Source organism: Zalophus californianus, chromosome 14 (genome assembly GCF_009762305.2).
Source record: "Zalophus californianus isolate mZalCal1 chromosome 14, mZalCal1.pri.v2, whole genome shotgun sequence".
In the NCBI taxonomy this organism is placed as follows: Eukaryota; Metazoa; Chordata; class Mammalia; order Carnivora; family Otariidae; genus Zalophus; species Zalophus californianus.
In genome coordinates, this window is record NC_045608.1 from 77,302,122 (window position 1) to 77,321,145 (window position 19,024).

General features: G+C 42.6%; 1 protein-coding gene across 12 annotated transcripts in view; it reads left to right on the forward strand.

Moving 5' to 3' along the window:
- ZNF532 (zinc finger protein 532) overlaps nucleotides 1-19,024 on the forward strand; it is a 104,738-nt gene that overhangs the window by 60,832 nt on the left and 24,882 nt on the right. For all 12 annotated transcript variants that reach the window (XM_027575543.1, XM_027575554.1, XM_027575544.2 and 9 more), the window contains 4 exons: nucleotides 1,133-1,314; nucleotides 5,498-5,674; nucleotides 12,052-12,214; nucleotides 15,921-16,202. In XM_027575543.1, the coding sequence (XP_027431344.1) occupies nucleotides 1,133-1,314; nucleotides 5,498-5,674; nucleotides 12,052-12,214; nucleotides 15,921-16,202 (804 nt within the window). The remainder of the gene's footprint in view (nucleotides 1-1,132; nucleotides 1,315-5,497; nucleotides 5,675-12,051; nucleotides 12,215-15,920; nucleotides 16,203-19,024) is intronic.

The following is a 19,024-nucleotide window of genomic DNA, read 5'->3' on the forward strand; positions in this document are numbered from 1 at the left end:
CTGTGTTAGGTTTATTTTTGGAGTGGATGCAGTAAGTCCTAGGTTTATATTTACCTTAAGTTTTCTGTTCTTGTGTTTTAAAAATATGCCGTGTTTACTGCTTACATCTAAGGGGATGAAAAATAGTGTTTCACTTTTAGTGTGTTACAGTTTTTCCTGATTAGTTAAATGTAGGGCCTTTTCCAAAGAGCATTTCTGTCTTTATTTTATATGGGACTAGAGTTTAAGCTTTATAAAGTTTCAGTTTAATATTGAAATTTATGTATCTGAATTTGAGTTCATTGGTTTTATTATAAATCCTATAATGTCCAGCTCATCCATTGAGGGACCAACTCAAGTAGAAGAACAACAACTAATTGCTGTGGTCATTCTTTTGCATTCCTGTATTTCAGATTTTAGATTTCAGGTAAATGAAGTGACTGGGAAAAGAAAGAGGAAAAAAGAAACAAACTGGATTAGTCTCTAATTAATTTTTATTATTCTGAAGAAAGTGTTTTTATGAGTTGTGGGAACTGGCTACTCTTGAGATAGATGCTTGTAAACGTGTAATTATACATTAAAGCTGACGTGCTAATGTAATTTTCAAGATTACCTTTTTTTTTTTTTTTTAAGATTTTATTTATTTATTTGACAGAGAGAGACACAGCAAGAGAGGGAACACAAGCAGGGGGAGTGGGAGAGGGAGAAACAGGCTTCCCGCGGAGCAGGGAGCCCGATGTGGGGCTCGATCCCAGGACCCTGGGATCATGACCTGAGCCGAAGGCAGACGCTTAACGACTGAGCCACCCAGGCGCCCCAAGATTACGTTTTCTAATACATTCTCTTCTCTGCACTGAGCAACACGCAAATGTAACAAAATTGGAAGTCTACCTGAAGCTGATACTCTCTTTACCTCATGCTTTGGGGTGACCCAGACTACATAGTAATACCAATTATTTTTGTTTTCCAGAGTAAGGGATGTTACATTAAACGTTTAACTTTCAAGTTTTGCTTTCTCCTTGGGCTTAGAATCCATGATTAGCAGTATTTGAAATGAGCGATGTGCAATTATTTTGGGGTTTTAACCACGCTTCTTTGCATATTAGAAAATACTTCGTAGGACCAACCCTGTTTCCCCCTTTGGTTTATCTAGAAGACTTGCACTATCTGCCAGATGCTGCTTCCTAACCAGTGCAGTTATGCATCACACCAGAGAATCCATCAGCACAAATCTCCCTACACCTGCCCCGAGTGTGGGGCCATCTGCAGGTCGGTGCACTTCCAGAGCCACGTCACCAAGAACTGTCTGCACTACACACGGAGAGTTGGTTTTCGGTCAGTATATTGTTCGCTTACGTGCAAGTAAAGCCTGTTCACTTGTAACTGCACAGCGTTTCGAGTTTCGAGGGGTCTCTGCACACCGTTTTCAGGGTCATACAGTGATACCTCAATTAACAGATCCTCTGGGAACCTAGTTCATGTGTGGTAGAGTTGATCTGTTTGAATCCTTGTGGTATTGGCCCGCTGGTCCCCACAGAGCTGAGGGTAGATGGAAACCATCCTCCTGCAAAACTGTGCATGTGGCAGCATTCAGCTTTGATGAACTGTTAGAGCTTTTTCTTCACCCTTTCCAGCATCCTTCTGTTGTCACGCTCTCTGCGTTTTAACCCCTGTAAGAACACCATGCATTTCTGTACCTCTTAATACGTCTCCTCTGATCAAAACAAAGGGTGCATGGTCCCTTACTTTTATTTCATCCCGTCGAAGGATTGGGTGATTGCCCTTTCCTAACGTCATCGCTCTTTGTGGAAGAACCTTCTACCCCAGGTAACCTTCCTCTGTCCCTTCTTCCCCATTACCCAAATCCGGGCGTTTCCCTTAGCTATGGCCCCTTTCACTGCCCCCTGAGAATCTAAGATAACGTCTTTTACAACATCTGGCTAATCTAATGTTCATTTAGAGAGCATGGAGTGATGATGTACTTGAGCTTTACCTTCCACGTTGTGACCTTCTGAAATGCATTCCTGTGCCTTTTATATTTTGACCCAACGAAGGTCAGCCAAGAAAACATGCCGTTGCTACACAGTGTCTTTGTTAATAGAGGTATTACTGTACTGTGTGTTTATCTTAAAATTAAGTGTTTGGTTGCCTGTAACTTTAATGTTAGACTGTTAATACACAGTGCTTTCTTCTAGCTACACAGTTATGATATATTATAAAAATGAAGTCTGGTTGGTATAATTTGATGGTTTTATTTCAGTTACATTTAGGTTACAGCATCATCAATGGCTCTGTCCGTTTTTCTAACCCTAAGAGAGACTTCGTTCCCATTTTTATCACATGCCTCCAAGCCAGTGACGCACAAATGCTTAATGCATTGGCTTCTACCCTAGTAGGAAACGTTTGGTTTGGAAATTAAAGAACTGGAGTTTTTTTGTGGCTGTTTTGCCACTTTGTGGTAATTCACATATTCTTTCTATACCATGGTGCCCCTGCCTATAACATTATCCGTGTGGTGCCTGCTCCATCTCCACGTGTTACAGATAATGGAAATGCGTGCTCTAAGTGCTGAGGAAAGTTACACATTGAAGGTGCCCTTGATTCCACAAAACCCATACACAACGATACCTTGGTTCTTACCCCATGTTTTGAAACTATTATTACTGGGTTCTTTGTTTAATAATGGAAAGCATTTCTGCACCCTTTTCTCTCTGCAATTCTTTTAACAGATGCCAAACTCCTCAAATGTTTATTTTTTGAGTATAATGAAAGTAAACTTAGGCTGGAATGAATAAAGGAAATAGGACTTCTGCAATTCTCACTATTCCTGGTGTCTTTCCTAAATTAAAAGAAGCTCTGCACTCAGGCTAGAAGTAATCAACTCAGTTGGAAAAGCCTATCCCTTGCTTTTCTCCCCCCCCCCCCGCCCCCCATTCAGAGAGTTACTTAAATTTGGCACTTGGAATTTAAAAAATTTTTGTGTTTAGTATAGTTTTTTTTCTTGGACTCGAGGCTTAGAAGAGCTGTAAAAATACTTCTGTGTGTGTATTCTGCGTAGTTCATGTTTACCTCTTTAGGTGGGAGAAAAAATATTTGACCTTAGTTTTTTTCCCTGCTGCTTCAGGTAATGGTCCTGCCTCATATTTGGCAGGCACTTAGCAGCCCCTTGGCCTTGTTATTTCTCCCCGCTCTACACGTAGAGAAATACTCTATATGCAATCATTTTCACTTTGTTTTTTCTTTGGTCAGAGAAGGCTCTCTTTAACAGAGCTCCCATGCCTCACTTGTCTCTTTGTGACTCCGTGTGTCTTGTTCTTTCTCTTCTTGATCATATCGCATCTCCTAGATACTGAGGGGGTCACTCCTAGCTCCTGGTCGATTTGGTAAAAGTCCTAGGTTTCCATAAATTTTCCTACTTTTTGATCCATTGGATCTGCATTTCGAAAGGGGGTCTATAGGATTGTATACTATAAACATTAAAAAAAAAATTTTTTTTTTTTAAACGTGAAGAGAAACTTGATTGGTACCCAGAACACAAAGGACATCAGGTACATGAAATATTTATTAATAGACAGGATTTTAGTAGCATTAAGATACTGTATGAACCCTTCAAATTCTGTCTTCTCTTTGTTTGTCGTCTTTCCATTTCCTGTTGGCCTCTGTGCCCCGGAAACTTTTCTTCCACCTGTGGGCCGATATTTTATAAAACTCTCTGTTTTGTAACTGGTTTTTAAATTCTCTTTCTTTCCTCACGTTAAGGAGGGTTTTCCCTTGGTCTCTGTGGTGCTCTTTGGGCCTCCTTCAAATGTTGTCTATGTGCCTTTAACTTCCGGTGTATTTTCCTTAAGATTAAATCTCCCTCCCAGTCTAGGCGACTTCAGAGAATTAGTTCTTTGTTTCTTTTTGCCCTTCTTGGGTCTTTGCCCTTTGAACACCACCTTTCTGCCCTTGATGAGAAAATTTTTCTGTTTATGGTGCCGCTGTAGAGGACCCTTTTGTTTCATTAGTGATCCATTCTTGTCTGATGGGATCCTCATCTTATGTAGGAATCAGGCTTGTAGGGTTGGGAAGAACTAAAAAGTGACTGAGTTCAACTGTTCTCCTTTTACACACGAGACACAGGCCCAGAGAGGATCGGTAACCTGTTTAAGACAACACAAGTTCAGGTTAACCCAAAATAATTTCAGTGTGCTTGGGTGGCTTAATAGTTCAAGTAGATAAGATAGAGGAACTTTCCTTAATTATTCTCCTATTATGATTTAGTGTTTTTTTAATGTATGTGCTGCTGAACATTATGCCTTAAGTCATTTAAAATGCTAACACACGAATTACGATTTTTATGGAATGCTTGCAAAGCTTAACGCGGCATGCTTTATAGAACCCATATACTTCAGAGAATGTCACTTCCATGTGACTTTGGAAGCATCTCCATGAATTCAAAGGGGAGGTTCTAGGAATGGAAGTAACTTAAATTCATGCAGAAGTAACGGAGCACTGCCTGCTGTCTTCAGTCCCCCTTCCCCATGTCAGCCCCCACCTTCACATCCAGGAACGTGTCTGCTCAGGTGTGTTACAGGTTTACCTCCACAGACTCTCAGTGTCTCCACAGCCCACCCTCAGGTAGTTCTCAGGTGTGAACACAGGACGACAAGGTCATCAAGTGGATATGTAATCAGTGTTGCTGAGAGTCCCTGCATGAGAAAGAAGAGCTTGGGGAGAAATGTACCTAAGCGTCAGCTTGTTTCCAAAGGACTAGATGTGATCAGTTCACGGGCTAATCACATTAATCACACATTCAAGAAGTAAAGTTAACCGGAAAGACTATTTAGCGATGTTGATTTTTCAGAAGTTTATAATTCATATTATTTCTTAAAACAAATGTAAGTGTACCTGAACTTATTTTCCAGGAGACAATCTAGGTGGTTAACCTTCTCTACCCAACAGGCCCCCTTACCTCCAGCTCCATTGACCAACATCAGTGTGTCCCAGGAGACTGTGGCCATGGCTTCGAAGCCAGTACTGATTTGTTCTCTCTGTCCCTTTGTTGATGGCATGTAGGTTGAGGCAGTGAAGATTTCTCCCATTGGCAATGCCATCTGGGCATAGGGGGTGGTTAGGAACCTCAGGGCCTGGGGTCCGAATCCAGCATGTGGGAGTGTTCTCCAGAGTCACAAGTCCTAGGGTCTTGCCGTGTCCCCCGGCCTTGATACCGCCCCCATAATCCACTGGTCCCCCCACACGCTGGAGTCTGGATATTTACTCCCAGCAGTTTCAAAGATGCCGAAGACATAAACCATTTGAGTTTCGTTTTTCTTCTTCATGATCTTCCTTCTTAAATAGATAAAAATAATTTGATCTGTTATCAATAGAAAACAAAATAAAGCAAGACTTACTTCCTAAAAGCCCTGAGAAGCCTCAGGAGGCCATTACAAGATGCTCATTTTACCTGACTTTGACAGTGAAAGTGCTCGTGTGTGATAGTCCCGTGCTGACGACCGCGTGTTTGTTTTCCTGGCAGGTGTGTCCATTGCAATGTCGTGTACTCTGACGTGGCCGCTCTGAAGTCTCACATCCAGGGCTCTCACTGTGAAGTCTTCTACAAGTGTCCTATTTGTCCTATGGCGTTTAAGTCTGCCCCAAGCACACATTCCCATGCCTACACTCAGCATCCCGGCGTCAAGATAGGAGAACCAAAGTAAGTCCTGCCGCCTTCTGACCTTTATGCCACCGCCTTCTCAGTGACTGAGAGGAGGGGGCAGTTCTGTGGGCTAGAACGTAAGGTACTGAGAACGGTGCCACCAGGAAGATGTCGCCGCTCCAGGAGGGACAGCTGGTAGCTCCTCACTCCCTAAACCCGTCCGCTCTTTCCCCGGGGAAGCCTCCGGCCGAAAATGTCACTTATCATTTATGCCCTTCGGTTTCCACGAAGCAAGTGAAATATTTATCAGTTTTGTTCTTTTTCTTAGGATGATTTTAACAGATAAGTTTGAGGGGAACTGTAACATACTGTCATCTTTCCTTTTTTTTTTTTTTTTTTAACATGGTTTCTTAGAGGATACGCTTTTCGTCATAACATGATACGAAGTCAGTTTAAAACACTGGATACTGAATTTAACTTCATAACCAGTGTAAGTCCTTGATTAGCAAAAGCAGATTTCATTTTTGTCTTAATCTTACTCCTGGCTTTGTCAGTTTTGGCTTTGTTGAGTCTTTAATGACGAAGTGGTACTTGAGCAGACTTGGGCTGCCTGCCTGTGTCCCAGGCAGTTAACCAAGAGGAGGGAGCGTGGGCTTTGGATTCCGAGTCCCACCACCCAGCCCCCACCTGTGAGGTCTGGGGCCATCACATGCTCTGTTTCGACATCCATTTTCTCCCCCATAAAGTGAGGGTAGTGCTTATGGCCCAGAGTTTGTGTGAGGCTGAAAGATGACATTTAAAATGTGTGGCACACAGTAGTCCCTCTGACAGAGGGGCTCGGTGGCTTTGGTCCTTTCCACATTTCCTCTTTGTTGCGAACACGGCACTGGATTAGATGCTCGCGGTGAAGCTCATTTCATTCCCGTGTTATTTATGGCAACGTGGAATTTGATTGTTGCGTGAGGTTAGATTTGCTGCTCAAAGCTATTGGTGTGCTTTGCGCATAACTCCATAATCAAGGAAGTATTAGAGGGAAGATGTGCAGATATGCCAATGTGTGTCTGGCTTTTATGGTAACATTTAGTTTGGGAAAATATTAATGACGGAACAGTACAGGAGTGTTTACTAAAACATGAGGATAAAGTTTGGAATTCTGTCCTAGAAGACCTTCACTCTGATCTCTGTGGATCCTCGAAGTGAAACAAACTGCAGATATAACCTGGTATCTTGACCCTGAAGACGCACTTCAGTGAACTCTGAGGTCTTCACTGTTCGTGGTTGTCAAGCTTCCAGGCACTAAGGCAGCGTCTTACCCCCAGTTAATACAGTTTTTAATTTGGTTCTTTATTCAAATAAATAAATAAAACATTACTGACATCTGGAATAGCAGTTGTTACCTAGGAATACGGGGCAGCACCTGATTAAGATAAGCTAAAACAGTAATTTTCCAGGTTGAGTAATGCATAGAAAAAATTGTTCCAGTATTTTCCTAAAATTATTTTTGCTACAGTTGTTCTTTAATAAGTACCAACTCTAGAGATAGGCATCGAGTAGGATGTTTTAAATTGTAAAACTAAAAAAAAATTATAGGTGAAATACAACAAAACTGCCAAACCAGTGAACTTTAACTCAGCTGCATTCATTCAGTGGGTGGCGGTGCTTGGCCAAGGCGAGTCCTCACTTGCAGCCTGGCTGGGGCCCCAGGGGCTGCACGTCGGGCTCCATGTGTCCCGACTGTATTACAGCGGGCCTTGAGATCGTTCGTCCCTGCCACCTTTCCCCATTCAGGCTCCTGTAAAGCCTTGCTGTGCCTCCTGGAATGCTACCTGGCCTACACTTGATTCAGAAGCTTCCTCTGGACATTAAATCCATCTCTGCTCTGTTTATGTAAGCCCCCCAAAATCAATAGCCCCGACTACACTGGAGACTCAGGTATTGAAATCTCCTAGCAGGATTTGGTTCACAGGTGGTTATGCAAATGACTCAACATTATGCAAATGGTGTGCATTAATTTTTTTAAAGATCAATATAAAAATAACCCTCCCCCATTTTCTTTAGAGACTACATGAGGTCTAAAAGTAGAGCCCCATAACGTCCTGTTGTCCTAGCACGTCAAATTGAAAGGCACACAGTGCAAGATTTCACTTCTATATTTTTTTTAAGATTTTTATTTAACATTTATGTAGTGCTTCTTATGTGCCAGGCACTGTTCCAGTACTGTGTTTCTTGCTTTTCAGTGCGTGGTCAGGCTGTTACCCTGCTGTCTTACGAGAAAATTGTGGAAACCCTTTAATCTTTTCTGGGAGATTCCAGATCATTTTGAATGTCCATTCCTAGATTTCATGGTGATAGACGTTTGTGTCTGTTTTTGTCTTTTCCTTGACGTCTAATGAACAGCAGGTTTTTTGCTATTTTGTGCCTTTCTTTTATTTGCCACTCTAAGTGTATGTAAGTGGAGAAGTGAGACCTCCAAAATCTAGAATTATATAAGAGACAGAGCGTTTCTGAATTAGTCCCTAAGAAGTCAGGCATGTACTAAATTCTAACAGCGGCACGGTGGAAGGCTTTGCAGTCAGATGAGGCTGAATCTGAACCATGGCCCTGGGATCTGTGCAACATCCAGCAAATTCTCTCCTCCCTGAGCCTGTCCGTGACATGGCTCACCTCACCTGTTGGAGGCATGGGGATTGTTTGTTGCTCAGGACAGTGCTTTGCACTTAGTTGGATTCAGTCAGTGGTAATGAAGGAGGAGGTTTGTGGTAGTGATTTCTGAGCTTAGAATCTTTGGTTCCATTTGTTTTTACATTTGTTTCGAGGGTTACACGCTGTTCTAGAGAGTTTGGGTTGCAGTACGTTGGACCTGAGTGTGGGTATTTGGTTTTAGTTTTCTTTTTTCCCTGTCCTTCCTTCCTTCCCTTCCTTTCTTTCTTTTATTAAGTAGTCTTTTTTTTTTTTTTTAAGATTTTATTTATTTGACAGAGGGAGACACAGCGAGAGAGAGAACACAAGCAGGGGGAGTGGGAGAGGGAGAAGCAGGCTCCCCGCCGAGCAGGGAGCCCGACGCGGGGCTCAATCCCAGGACCCTGGGACCATGACCTGAGCCGAAGGCAGACGCTTAGCGACTGAGCCACCCGGGCGCCCCTAAGTAGGCTTTTATATTAAGGTTTTTATTAAGCTAGGCCCAGCATGGAGCCCAGCATGGGGCTTGAACTCTTGAGATCAAGACCCGAGCTCCTTCACAGGAGCCTGGATGGGGAAAGATGGCAGGGACGGTCAAGAGTCACTCAACCGACCGAGCCGCCCAGACGCCCTGGTTTTAGCTTTCGTTTTCTTTTTTTCCCCTCCTTGCCTTCACCTCCCCCTTCTCTCCAGTCCCCCTGCTGCCGCCCCTTAGTCTGGTTATCCCAGCATTCCCTCAGTCTTGCAACTAGGGTGGGATTCAGTCAGACAGACAGGTTTGGCTTTCAGAGCCCTCTGCAGCTCTCCAGGACCTCCCCCACCATTCCCACAGCCTGGGGACCCAGCCACACTGTGTTTTTTTTTTCTGTTCCCTCACCACGCTGCGCCCAAGCATTTGCCTGCGTAAAAACAGGCCTCACCATCCTGCCTGGCTTCCCTCCCCCGCCTGGCTCCCTCCTGTGGTTTTCTTCCATTGTAGTTGGAGAGTTTGCTCCATCCTCAAGTCCTGACTCTTGTGTGTGAGGTTCATTTATTTGGGCTTTGCTTTTTAACATGAGCACCATTTTAACGTTTCTCAATATATGGTTTCTGTCTTACGGAAAAGTTGGAAAACTCTACAGATGACATCCCTTCACCCAGATTCCCCAGTTGCCAGCATTCCTGACATTTACTCCTACCATTTCTTTCTCCATGTGTGTCTCTCTCTCTCTCTCTCTCTCGTTGAAGAATAATGGGGCAGCATGACATAAATACTGGAGTGTGTTCTGCCTCTCCTCCCAAAAAGGTCACCCACGTATGTCACCCCCGTTGAGCCCTCCCAGTCAGAAATTCGTGCTGATTACATTACTGCTCAATGTGTAGATCCCATTAAAATTTCTCTAATAGTTGAGAGAATGTCTTTTTTTTTTCTTTTTTCTTTTCGGGTTCAAAATCTATCCAGGAACGTGTTTTGCATTTAATCGTCCTGTCTTGTCAGGGTTCTTCCGTCTGGAACAGTTGCTCGGTCTTCTGCCGCCTCTCATGTCTTTGGCCATCCGAAAGAGGCTTCCAGCCCCTCATTCTCAGGATGACCCCCGTCCGTCGCTGCTTTCTCGTAGCTGGACGCAGGACACGTACTCTTGGCAGGAGGTTCCTTGTTGTGTTCCATCAGAGACAGGCAGTGCCTGTGTGTGCTTCTAGCGGCGCTGCTGACCCCCACCATCTAGTCAAGCTGGTGTCCCCCAGACCTCTCTGCCATATAGTCACCACTTCCCTCTTTATATGCGTTAGCAGTTTGTGGGGTGGTGTTCCAATATATAATACCAGCAAACCGTTCCTCAGAAAAATGCTTAAGTAAATAGTTTACCTCCTCTTTTATACCTTCTTTGCTATTCAGTGGAAAGCAAAAAAAAAAAAGTCAAAGCAAACAAAACCCCTCCCCAAAGGAATGTAGCCTGAATAAAATGGGCCATGCCATTTTTCGTGAAATAGTGCTTTCGAAAAAATGTAAGAACAGAATCCTGAGAAAAATTCTTAGCTTAGCTAGTAAATCTTCATTCTTTTCCTGAGGCTGCTATTTTTTTCTTGTTGTTCTGTGGTAATTCCAGAAAAATCAAGAAGTACAGACAAGCAAAACAGTAAGAATACCTGTAGTGTCAGCTGACAGAGGTGATGACAGTTCCTGCACCCTTAAAATGTGGACGTATCATACATACTGTCTTGTTCCCTGTTGTTTGAACGTCCGTGAAAGTCTTTCCATTCACTGGTATGTGTCTGTAGCATAATTTGTGAAAAATGACATCGTTGCTCTTCACTACTTGACGTTACTGCATGTTTGGGCTATTTTCAATTCTAAGCTATTTTAAATAGTGAGGAAATGAACATCCTCATCACACTTGGTACAATTAACGATGGCACCCCGTGTGGTGACGTCCTGAAGTCCTCGAAAATCCCCTCCCCTCCCCAACCAAGTGTGCACTAAGTTACTAATATGTCAAGACCTTGTAAAAACATGTGCTGCTGAATCCAATTAAATTTATAAATTCTATGTGGAAAAAGGAAAAAAAAAGTTAAATCTGTCATTTATTGACAGAACTATGAAGCGAGATGTGCTTTCTGAAAACCCGGAGAGGAAAGACCTGTGGTTTCTAGAGGCATTCCTTTCTTTTGGCTTTGCTGTGCAAATAGCAAATGGAATCTCAACTCTGCTTTTTTCATCTCTGACTTGTACCTTCAGTCAGTGTTTTTCTGCCATTTTCCTAAACTCCCTAGGATTCTTTGTGCCTGTTCTCACAGTTCTTCAAAGGGCACAGGTGTCCCTAGGGTCTCCCCTGAGGACCTGGAAGACCTGGGGCAGTTATGGGCGGAAGGGGACCTACTGTGGGCATATTGAGCGAGCAGCGAAGCCCCTGGGGGTGGAGGTTGGTGGCTGGGGCGTCTAGTACTTTCCCTCCTGCCTGAGCTTCAGTGGAAGGGTTGATGGTTGGATGGAATTGTGCAGAAGGCTCAGGTCTATTGGATTAGTTTAGGGAGGCTGCTTGGCAGTAACTTCAGGTATGGAAATGTAACGGACAGTATTTTAAACCATTTTAAGCACAATAGATGTGCAAACTGAAACAACAGTTGGTACGGATTTTCTTTTTTCTTTATTTCTGTCTTTTTTTTTTGGCGGGGAGCGGGGGTGGTATATAATTGTTTACTGGTGTAGGGCTTTCTGTGTTGAGAACATTTAGAGAAATACTGCAATTCAAGTGTAAAATTGCCCCTAACTCGAAAAGAAAACTTGGGACAAGTAAGATCTTACATAGGCATCGGAGCTGAACAGCCCTACTTAGTTCATTAACAAATGCTTTTTCAAGTTAGGGGACCACCACCCAGCTGCGTTCCTTGTCTTCTCTTAAAGAATACTTTAAAAAAAAAAAAAAAGTCAAGAGTGCTTTTGCTCTGTGTTAAAGTAACTGACGAGTGAAGATCTTGTACAAACAAGTATCCACTATAAGATCTGTAAGTAGTAAAATGGTCATTAATTTAGACTTCTATGCAAATGTGGTTGAATGCGTCTTTACTCAGAATGTTAAGACCGATCTGCACTTGAGTGACGCCAGTTGCCTCCAAAAGTTTGTTTCAAAGCTAAACTGTTTTGTTCTTTTTACCGTGTTTATGTGTTCTCTGCTGCTCCTGCCACCTGAATTCTTGAGATGAGATGTAAAGTAGCAGTTCCTTTGGCTTCAGAGACGAGGGCTGACTGACATTTCCACGCACTTCTTCTGTTTTAGAATAATATATAAGTGTTCCATGTGCGACACTGTTTTTACCCTGCAAACCCTGCTGTATCGCCACTTTGACCAACACATCGAAAACCAGAAGGTGTCTGTTTTCAAGTGTCCAGACTGTTCTCTTTTATATGCACAGAAGCAACTCATGATGGACCATATCAAGGTGTGTGCGCATCTCTTGTGTCCTTTACGTAAATTGCAGACCCATTCATTGATCATAAGTCAAGGCTGAGCTGCAGATGAAGAGAAAGCGTGCATGCTGTAGAGGGAAGGGATGGATGCTCGTTGTTGGTACAGAGCAATTTACAGAATGCTGCCATCATATACTTGACTGATGCTTTTTATTCCTGAGTCCCAATCTGCATACCGTGAAAGATCAGTGCAGAGTAACAAATGATTCTCAAAGAAAATATATTAGGGTTCTTTTTTTTTTCCTACATGTGAAAATGATGACTGTGAAATTTACTTTTTTTGAGAAATCTGTGTTGTATAGGATTTAGAAATAGGGACTCTGACGAATTGTGTTAATTCGTTGTAAATATTGGTGTATTTAGAAAAATGAAGGTTTTCCCTTGAAACTAAGTAAGTGGTTAAATTTACATTATAATTGATGCCCCTGGATCTTTTTTTTTTTAGTCTTTTTTTCTATCAAGGTTGCATGTAAATTGACAGTAAAAAGTGTAGGATACAGCAGAGTGTCTGGCCCCTGGCAAGTATTCAGTTAATGAAGTGAATATATGTCCAGTTTGGATAACCCCCACCCTCCAAGCCCCAAAAGGGGCACCTAAATCTCTTTACAGCCTTTTAAGCTCATGAAGGACAGTGCTTAGTCCTAGCCTCTTAACTGCTCGCTGTGAAAGGTTAAGCAATTTTATTCCTGTGTGATTAGGAGATAATATCCATCAGCTCTCGGAGCTTAAAGTGACTTGACTTTTTAAAAAGAGAAGGCAACGGCGGCCCGATTATCATGAACTCCATCTCTCTTCCTCTTAGTTCTTCTCTTTTTAAATATGGGATACAAGAAAGGTGAACAAATCAGGTCTCTGAATTAGTCTAGTCTCATCTTAGTTAAATGAATGGACTGTTAATCCTTGAAATTTCCTGTGTTGAGCATATGTGAGCTCACGTAGCATAACTTCCTATCGCAAAGAACCTAACGTCTGCTCATTGGAGGGTCTGCTCATTGGCGGCCGGGCTAAGGTAGTGGCTCTGTGGCATTCCTGTGGTGAGTCAATGCATGGGAGATACATTTCATCATTATCACTTAAAGTACAGTAAAATCCTCTTAAGATATTTTAAAGGTTTTCACTAAAATTATGAAACTATCTTGACAACAAATATTTAAGAATGATCAGGGAAAAAAAAAAACACCCTAAAAACTGCTCATAAAAATGTAATGACATTGGAATTAGACCCAAATATTTTAACATAGTTTTTACGGGGGTGGGAGGGGAAAAAAAAGAAAGAAAAGTTACTTCTTAAGAGGCTTTTAAGGTATTTGCTTTCTGCAACTCATGTTTACATCTGGAAGTGGGGTCATCGACTTTGTGGTTAGGGTCTTCCTTGTGTTAATAGTGAATTTGGAGGAATACAAGGTTCCAAGAATAGAGACTGAAGAGGAGTGGCAAAATCCTGTGGCCACAAGGACGAAAGAATTGTTTTTATTCATCTGAACCTTTACGAGACTACATGATACGAAAAACAGTGAGAATACTCACTTATATTCTCATCTCAAGTATGTCCTATACATTTAAAATATCCTGCCTTTATGTGTTTGGGGATGGGTAGGAATAAAGTTTTAGGGGCACCCTATTTTTGTTTTTATTTTTAAGAGCTGTACTAGTTCTTGTGAGTTTATTTATATCACCTAATACCTGTGCTGTTCAGTTTTTCGTGAGGAGGCACTTAAGAGAAAAGCAGGGTGGGAACAGTGTTCCCCGCCCTCCATACATACTCATTTAAAGGCAGATCTTTATTTGCCTAATTTAATCCAGTTCATATCATTTCTTCTCGCAGAGTATAGATTTATTCACTGTGTGGGATTCCCTGTATGCATGTTGGCATTTACATTTACAGCAGACTTTTCAAGTTACAATTGTTCAAGTTATTTGTTGTTACAGGACCTAAGGAATATCACACTTGGTGCTAAAAGAATCAGGTGGCATTTCTTTTATTTAAAAAAGACCTTTGCTTTTAATGAAAGTTATTACTTTTACTTCATGATGTGAAAATGGAATGATGTAAAGTAGGAATTCCCACTTTGGCACACATGGCCTGGTCCTCTTGTCACGGCAGAACTTTTTGCTGCTTTCCTGTAATTCTTAGAGCACAGTAAGGCCGACTCACAGAAGAACACTTCAGTACATGGGCCTCTCCTCAGCTTTTTAGTTCGTAAAAACGTATTTGCCTAGAAACTTAGGAAAAGTTTACTAGAAGATTTTGGGTTTTGTTTTCTTTGGGTTTTAAATGGTTAAAAAGGTAAAAACTTGGCTTCTGTTTGAAAAAGGCCATTGGAAACCCCAAAGCCTCTGCCCTGTGGGGTGACAGTGCTTGGTTTTTTGGCTGTCCCGAGATCACGTCTCGCCTCGCCGCAGATTTTCTCGTGCCCAAGAACGTGAGATGTTTTCCTCCCAGGCCCTTTTTTAGAGACCAGTTTGAGGATCCTCTGGAAAGACTTGTCACCCCTGCTCATGAGAAAATTATCGAACCCCCCCTTTCCCTTCCGGGGCAAGACAGTGAGGAGGGTTGGCGAATTCTTGGCACTGATGAGAGGTGACCTTGCCTGGGAAGATATGACAGAGAGTACCCTGAGGGAGCCGCTTCGGACTCAAACACTGAGGAAAGAATATGGAGCCGGGATCTACTCAGTGTGAATCTATGGGATGTAGGAGGCCTAGAGCCCTTGAGGAAATGTGTGTCACGTTGTGCCTTTCTGTAGGTTTTGTAGGTTCAGGACTCAAGCCTGAAGGCTGGCAACATGAGAAGGCCTTGTTCAAAGATAAATTCTACACTGAGGCACAGACTTACGTGCTCCCTATTTTTTTTTTTTTTTTTGATTCTGCTTCTAGAACACAAACAAAACAAAGCACACTGATCTTTAGGATCAAATGGCACCAATTTTACCCCAGTAGTATTTGGAATCCTTCGAGTTTAAGTGGGATAGCTGTTGTGGCTGTTATGTTAATGTAATAAGCAGCTAAGCAATTGTAAGAGGCTTGTTGAGTATCTACTGTATAAGTCTGGGTGGTGTCAGTAAGAAGAGTTAGATCGGGATAGGATGTAGGGATATTGACGTTACCCCCAAAAAATCCCAATGAAAACCGAAACTCTTAAAATTGTCCCAAGAATGTGGAAGGTGTATGAAAGGAAGGGAGAAGGCTTTGCTCTTGTCTCAGGTGTTTGTGAAAGGTGGTTGGCTGGGGGTCTTGAACACCTGCCCGTGCATCAGCCGAGTCCTATGTCTCTGGGTAGGTGTGAAAGTAAGCATCTTCTTCCCCAGAAAGAGTCTGTTGCAGAGAGGACTCACTGGTTCACGGGGGGAGGATAGACAGCCGGGAATGATTTAGACTCCATGCGGAAGGCTTTTTTTTTTTTTTTTAAAGAATTTAAAAATGGCACAAGCAAGTAAGCTTTCAGAAGTTATTTGGAACTAGAAATGCATAATTTAGAGCAACCATAAAAGTTAATTCCCCTCTGTCTCTTTTTAAGTATATATTTTGCTTAGGTTTTCTTCTTGCTCTATTAAGAAATGTTTCTGAATGAATATAAAATCATTTTCGAGTATCTGTAACGTGTTAAGAATGGTCTACAAGTGCTTCTCTCCATGGTAACCATTTGTGATAGATCTTTCTTCTCTTTTTGTAACATAGTCTATGCATGGAACATTGAAAAGTATTGAAGGGCCTCCAAACTTGGGTATAAACTTGCCTTTGAGCATTAAGCCTGCAACTCAGAATTCAGCAAATCAAAACAAAGAGGATACCAGATCCCTGAACGGGAAAGAGAAATTGGAAAAGAAATCTCCGTCGCCTGTGAAGAAATCCATGGAACCCAAGAAAGTAGCCAGTCCTGGCTGGACGTGTTGGGAGTGTGACCGCTTGTTCACACAGAGAGATGTTTACATTTCCCACGTGAGGAAGGAGCATGGGAAGGTAAGAGCAAGAGCCCCCCATGGCTGCAAGGAGGAGCGCGGGCCTGCCGGCCGCTGACGCTCGGGCACTTGGCTCGGCTCCGCCGCTAACTAACAAACGAGGAGGAAAGGAGGAGCAGGAGGAATGGATGTTTGGAAAACTGTTGGGAGTGTTCGTCTGACTTAATACGATTCTTTCCTGGGTTGGGTCGTGGGGAAGGGGTACCTCATCCTTCCTTAAGCTCTCCAGGAGAAGCTCTGTAACTCAAAGTCACTGAAAAATCTGAGTTGCAATGCTTATACATACTCTTTCTCTTTTTTTAAATAAGTACACATCTCCAACTAATAGGGATTTTTTTTTTTTTTTAGTACCCATTATTAGACCTCACGAAACCAGCAAGACAATTTCGTACTATTGTTCCAGCAGTCTTAAAGTTGGTTTGTTTCAGTTAGGATCCAGAAAGAATCTGCACTGCATTTGATTTTTGTAGAACCTAAAACTTATTCTGTAGTAGCCCGCCCTCTATTTTATTTTTTTACTTGCTGTTGATTTGTTGGAAAAATTGGGTTACATGTCCTGTAGATATTTGTGCACATTTCTGGACGTGGGTAATTGTTTCCTTTTGACATTGTTTAATTTGCTTCTCTTTATCCCATAATTCCTAGAAATTTGATTAGATCAGGTTGAATTTTTAGATACAAATAGGTGTTGTATTATTTTTGTACCGAATCCTGAGGCACCTAATACCAGCTTCTTTCTCTTAGTGATATACTGTGATCCATCATTGGGTTTAGATACCGCATGCTTTTATTTATTTATTTATTTATAAAAGATTTTATTTATTTATTTGAAAGAGAGACAGTGAGAGAGGGAACAGAAGCAGGGGGACTGGGAGAGGGAGAAGCAGGCTTCCTGCCGAGCAGGGAGCCCGATGCGGGGCTCGATCCCAGGACCCTGGGATCATCAGCCGAGCTGAAGGCAGAGACGCTTAACGACGGAGCCACCCAGGCGCCCCCAGCATACTTTTAAAGAAACCGTCTTAACTGCTTTAACTTAAGGCAGTAAAACCAAATCGTTTTCCTTGGGGAACCTGTGTAAAAGGTACCTAGGAATTGGCTTGTAATTAGTATATACTAGATCCTTGAAAAGTTTATTAAATTAGGGGCATCTGGGTGGCTCATTTGGTTAAGCGTCTGCCTTTGGCTCAGGTCATGATCTCAGGGTCCTGGGGTCAGCCCCGTGTCAGGCTCCTTACTCAGGGAGTCTGCTTCCCCCTCTGCCCCTGCCCCTCTCGGGCTCATGCTCATGGACACGCAGCGCTCGCACGTGTGCTCACTGTCAGGTGAATAAATAAAATCTTTAAAAAAAGTTTGTTAAATTAAGTGTTTTAAGCATTACTTCACAATCTCATTGATAACTTATTTTATTTGAGCAGCTCATGTGGCTGACATGTTTTTATTTGGTCTGACTACACTTAATTCAGTGTCTCTTCATGTAAAAATGACTTACTTACAGAATATATATGACTCTAGTGGCACATTGCTTATGTCAATCATCTCAACTTTAGGCTCTCCAAGTGGGCCATAGCATCTCAGAATATTCATTGCAAATATTGGTTAGTTTTTAAGGGGCAGTACTTGGTTAATCTACTCTATGAATACACTACCTGTAGTTATCTTTCCAAGCCTGACGTGGTGATTCTAGGAAAAGGCTTTTTTTTTCTTGGCACCCAAACTGGATTTTACAAATGCTAAAACAGGAGCAGACCTCAATCTAGTAGTCCAGTGCTTTCATTTCTTATACATTTGAGATTTTTGTATCCATCTTGGAACATTTCAAAATTCTTTCTTCTTCTTCTTTTTTTTTTTTTTTTAATTAATTTATTTATTTGACAGGGGGAGACACAGCCAGAGAGGGAACACAAGCAGGGGCAGTGGGAGAGGGAGAAGCAGGCTTCCCTCTGAGCAGGGAGCCCGATGCGGGACTCGATCCCAGGACCCTGGGATCATGACCTGAGCCGAAGGCAGACGCTTAACGACTGAGCCACCCAGGCGCCCTCTTCTTCTTGTTCTTCTTCTTTTTTTTTTAAACTACCTTTATCTTGCATATCCAACAATTATTGGCTCTAGAATATAAGATGAAGGGACAGTTCTGAGACAGATTTGGTGGGATGAAATCTGACACTTAGCTCGAACTGTCTGCTCTAGGACAGAAGCACAAAACCCCACCCTACCTGCCGTGTGTGCAGGTACGCTGTGCGCAGCGTGTGTATTTCCATTAGAGGCAGCCATTCATCCAGAGGAAATATTGGGCTTAGTAGGATTTTAGGATTAGCATTGAAGAAGTTGAGATGCTGTCTTTTGGAAGGAGGCAGATCAGGTTAGATTGCAGTTTCCATGCTGCTCACTCAGCCTCCGGAGAGAACTAAAGGGAGGTGGGGAAGGGAAGGAAAGAAATGTCTTCATATAAACCAGTGAAATGAACAGCGGGCTGACCGTGCGTCAGAAACTAGTGATCAGGTTCTGCCATTCTGAACCAGACTGGAACGCTGCACTCCCAGACAGCCCACCTGCAGACTCCTTGTCTGTTCCCGTTCTTTTCTTCTTCCCTCCTATCCGAATACTCCTGTCACCTCTGTTCCATTTAACCCCCACACTTCACATCTCCTGCTGTCTGCCCCTTCCTCTTTCCTCCTTTCCGATGGCCAAGCAGGTACCTTGCTGACTGCACTTTCCCACTCCTGTTTCCTCCTTGCCCACCTTTGGGTGTCAGCTCACCACACCCACCTCTTTATTGTCAAGGCAACTGGACATGTTTCGGTCTTTACCTCGATTTTTACCCGC